Raw genomic sequence first — 4,121 nt, forward strand, 5'->3', positions numbered from 1 at the left:
GGCCCTCACGTCCACTGGGCAGCAGCTGCCATCGGCCATGCAGGTGACCATCGGAGACCCGTTGTGGTCTCCATGCTGGGCCCACGCAGGGAGGCACAGGAGCGCTTTGAACAGCCGGGGTCTTGCTGGGCCCTAGGGGGTTGGCGGGATCCCGCCAGTGTGCTTGCCCGTGAGGTGGTTGAGGCTGAGACGCTGCTCCAGGGTTATCTGAGCGCTGGATCCTGCGGGCGGGGCTGGGAACCCGGTTTAAAACTCTCCCTGGTGACCGTGATGTGGCCGAGTCTGGAACCCCTGTCACTTCACGCTCCCTTCACCGTGTGACAAGGAGACGGTGGTGGTGCTGTGATGCTTCTGTCGTTTGGAGACACAGATGGTGTGTCCCGCCAGATGGAAGGCTCTTCTCTTGTTAAAGCCGCGGCTGGCAGGCAGTGGGGCTCCGGGAGGTCTTCCTGGAGCCCCTGTTCTGTCTTGGGCAGCGCTGCCAGCCCCTGGGGGTGTTGTCCCTTTCCTGGCAGGGACCAGTCTAGGAGGTCAAAGCCGCTGAGAAGGGGCCGCGGGAGCAGTGGAGGGCAGGCAGCTTCTCTGGGCTCCCCTTCCAACCTGCCTGTGCCACACCCCTCACATCCCACTGGCCAGAAGTTAGTCCCGCGGAGGGGCACACCTCTCGCATCCCATTGGCCAGAAAGTCCCGTGGAGGGACTCATCCCATTGTGGACGGACACACCCCTCACGCCCCATTGGCCAGAAATTGGTGCTGGGAGGGCTGGGAAATGTCCTGAGCTGGGCGCTCTGTACCTACTGAGCTCTGGGAGAGGGGGCTGGTGCCAACCTTTGGCAGCCCGCCACCCTTCCTCGAGGGCGTGTGTGTGTGTGTTGGTGACAGTGGGTGGTGGCTTAGCCCGGCTTCTGGATGGAAGAAAGGCAGCTTTTGGCGGTGGGGGTCGGGGGCGGGCTAGACTCTGGGTGAGCTGACGAGACAGGGACTCATGTCTCCACACCCAGCCTGCCCCGGATTCTGTGGTCGGTAGGGAAGCGCCTCTTCCCTAGTGGACAGCTTCCTCGGGACAGCCTCCCTCTCAAGTGCCCTGGTGGGGTTCGCGTGTCTTCCTGCTGCTCTCTGGTTCTCAGGGTCACACCAGTCCCTCCCAACCCCCTGACCCTTGCCTTCTCCAGGTGTTTGTGTCCTGAGGCTCCTCGCCCTCTGCTGTGCCACGGGCCTCTCTCCAGCCTGTGTCCCGGGTCCTCCTGCCCCCAGGCCCAGCTCACGTGCCCTCAAATGTGCCTCCCCTAACCCCCCTGCCCCCAACTGGCTCACAGAAGCCTTTCTTCACTGTTGCGTCTGGTGGACATGTCAGAAGTTCCACTGTATTCTAGTAGATTTAAAATGGTCTTCCCTGATAACTCAGGTGGTAAAGACTCCAGCGGCAATGCAGAAGACCCTGGTTCGATTTAAAATAAATCGCGAGTGTAAGGTCTTCAGAGCAACAGGAAGGACCGCTAAGTCCCTTCACTGGCCTTACAGACGCCCCTCCTGTTACGATGCCATCAACGCCAGGCGGTCAGCTCAGCATTGAGTCTCTCCCAAACCCAGGGAGGTACTTGGTGACCACAGGTGTTACCTGGAGACTCACGGGCCCGCCTCCTGCGTCAGTGTGTGTGTCTCAGGGGCCGCTTGTCTTGCAGAACACCCAGTGCATCCCAGAAGGCTTGGAGAGCTACTATGCCGAGCAAGACTCCAATGCCCGGGAGAAATTTTACACCGTCATTAACCACTACAACCTGGCCAAGCAGAGCATCACCCGCTCCGTGTCGCCATGGATGTCCGTTCTGTCGGAAGAGAAGCTCTCGGAGCAGGAGACCGAGGCCGCAGAGAAATCCGCTTAGCGAGATGGGCAAGTTCCTTAATGGTGTCGCTTGAAGGTAACAAGGGGACTTTGAGGGACATTTCATCAAATACAATTACTGATAATTTATAGAGGTTACTCATGTATGGTGCAACCGCTTCTGTTTGCTAGTTGCTGCTTTGCAAATACAACTTGCTGCGGGCCATTCACGGGCGTAAAGTCAAGTGCGTATCAGCACTGCTTAGGGAGCTCTGCCACCACTTTCCATGTTAGGGAATCTTAATTTAGTGACTTTCCTGGGATTTATTGGATGCTGTCAAAAAAAAAAATTTACACTGGATATGCAAGGGGTTTGAACTTCAGATAAATAATGCATTTTGTGGAAATTTTTTTTTCCTTTTAAACCACCTTGCTGTTTCGCAAACCTTACTCCACAGCCACATCTAGAGTGATCCCTGCTGTGCTAAGGGCAAGCTGTGCTTCACGTTTCTTCCCACCTCCCAGAAGGGTACTCCGATAGGCCAAGAAGCCCATGCCCCATAGTGAATGGTGGAGGACGGTGGGAAGGAAGCAGAGAGGCCTGGAGGCGGGGGCGGCCATGCCCTCCTCCCCCGCGCTCACTGCCGAGTGCGCAAGCGCTGCAGCGAGGACGTGGCGGCCTCTCTGTACAGAGGGCGCTGGCCGGGCAGAGGAGTCAGTGTGGCCCCTCAGTACCTGTGAACTGGGTCAGAGCACGTGAGGTGGGGACTCTGGGAGGAGGGGACCCTGGGCCACAGGCTACAGATCCCCGTCTCCCTGTAGGTAGTCTTGTCTGTTCTGTGATGGGCGGAGTAGGAATGAAATCCAACCAGCCCTTTTGTCCACGTCTATTACGAACAAGTTTGCACCGACATGCCCGTGTTAGCAGGTTAGTTTTGGAACACTTAGTTGGGTGGGAAAAGTGAACAGTGTAATTGCTGGTATAAGTCAAGACTATGTTGATTTTTATTTTGTGGGACAGATGTAACTCCTTTGATGTAAGAAACAGGCTGGAAAGGCTGGGAGGGGGGGCTGCAAGTCCAATTATGACATTTCCATTCACAATCTTTGTAAGACAATTACGTTTCAGCCTGAATCTTGACATTAAAAGTATATGTTTACAGAATTACCAGTTAGATAAACCAAGTGTGTAAGAGGATTATATAGAAAAAAAGACATTCACAGACATTTTCTTCCGTGTTATTTGAATGTGTTGTTTCTGGTGGACATGTCAGAAGTTTCACTGTTTTTTTTTTTTTAATCAAAAATAAATGACACATAGTGCAAGCTGTGTTGTAAACAAGCATGGTGGTCATGGCCATCTCCATTACTGTTCCCTGAAATGTGCTTCCAAAACATAAACAGTGTATTTTATTATTAAGGGTGTCTGGAAACAATGACTGTGGCCTTGGAGCAGTGGGTGGGCGTGTGGAGTTGTGGACGTTGTGCGGCTGTGGGGACGCAAAAGAGCAATAACTGTGCCAGAAGTCCTCCTGTGTAGAGAGGACCCATCAGCCAATTCCAGCCCACGTCAACGCAGTGCCAAGGCAACCCTGTTTGTGTTTTCTAGTAGGCGTGTATTTTATAGACTGTAAACTCGTTCACGTGTAACTTCCGACATTCTCAGTCTGTGCAAATAAAGAACACAAGGATCCCTGTGGAGGCCCTGGCCTGTCTTGTGGAGAGCCCTTGACCATACCCTGGGGCCCACGAGTACCAGGGACTTTCTGCACAGATGTGGTTGCAGATGCTTCACGAATCTGTACCAGTGGGCGTTCCCAACTCCTGGGGCCTGGGTGGGAGGAGAGGCCCAGGCCCTTCTCTGGACGCAGCTTCTGGGGGGCCCCAGGGGCAGGAAGTTAGGCCTCCCCTGCCCGCCCCCCTCTGCCGCAGTAAAGTGCTGGGAGGAGCCAGGCCCCTGCCCACATTTCTTCCCCGACAGGAGGCAGGTGGCCCGCAGTGACATCCTAACCTTGGACCCACCAATAAGACAGTAACTGGCCGCGGTTCTATACTAGTTTCACAGGGTGAATGAAGGCGAGCTGGCTTTTCCTCTGCTCAGGAGTCTGTGCATCAGTTGCTCAGGCACACAGGAAACCACAGGGAGCGCAGGTCATCTGCCCTGAGGAGCGGCTGACCGCGTTCTTCCTGCTGGGGTGGGGAATGGCCACTGCCTCCTCTGAATTGGAGACGTTTGTGGAGCAGGAAGCCCACCAGGCCCCCTCCCTGGGGCAACCCCCGCCCCCCAGCAGCCCCGTC

At 55.4% G+C, this 4,121-nt stretch overlaps 1 protein-coding gene across 1 annotated transcript in view; it reads left to right on the top strand.

The window, feature by feature from the left end:
* LOC104994277 (neuron-specific protein family member 1) overlaps positions 1–3,522 on the top strand; it is a 33,464-nt gene extending 29,942 nt beyond the window's left edge. Inside the window, exon 5 of the mRNA XM_010847784.1 lies at positions 1,684–3,522. Within this exon, the coding sequence (XP_010846086.1) occupies positions 1,684–1,884 (201 nt within the window). The 3' untranslated portion in view covers positions 1,885–3,522. The remainder of the gene's footprint in view (positions 1–1,683) is intronic.
* The last annotated feature ends 599 nt before the right edge of the window (positions 3,523–4,121 follow it).

The sequence above is a fragment of the Bison bison genome, unplaced genomic scaffold (assembly GCF_000754665.1).
Source record: "Bison bison bison isolate TAMUID 2011002044 unplaced genomic scaffold, Bison_UMD1.0 scf7180017864255, whole genome shotgun sequence".
NCBI lineage: Eukaryota > Metazoa > Chordata > Mammalia > Artiodactyla > Bovidae > Bison > Bison bison.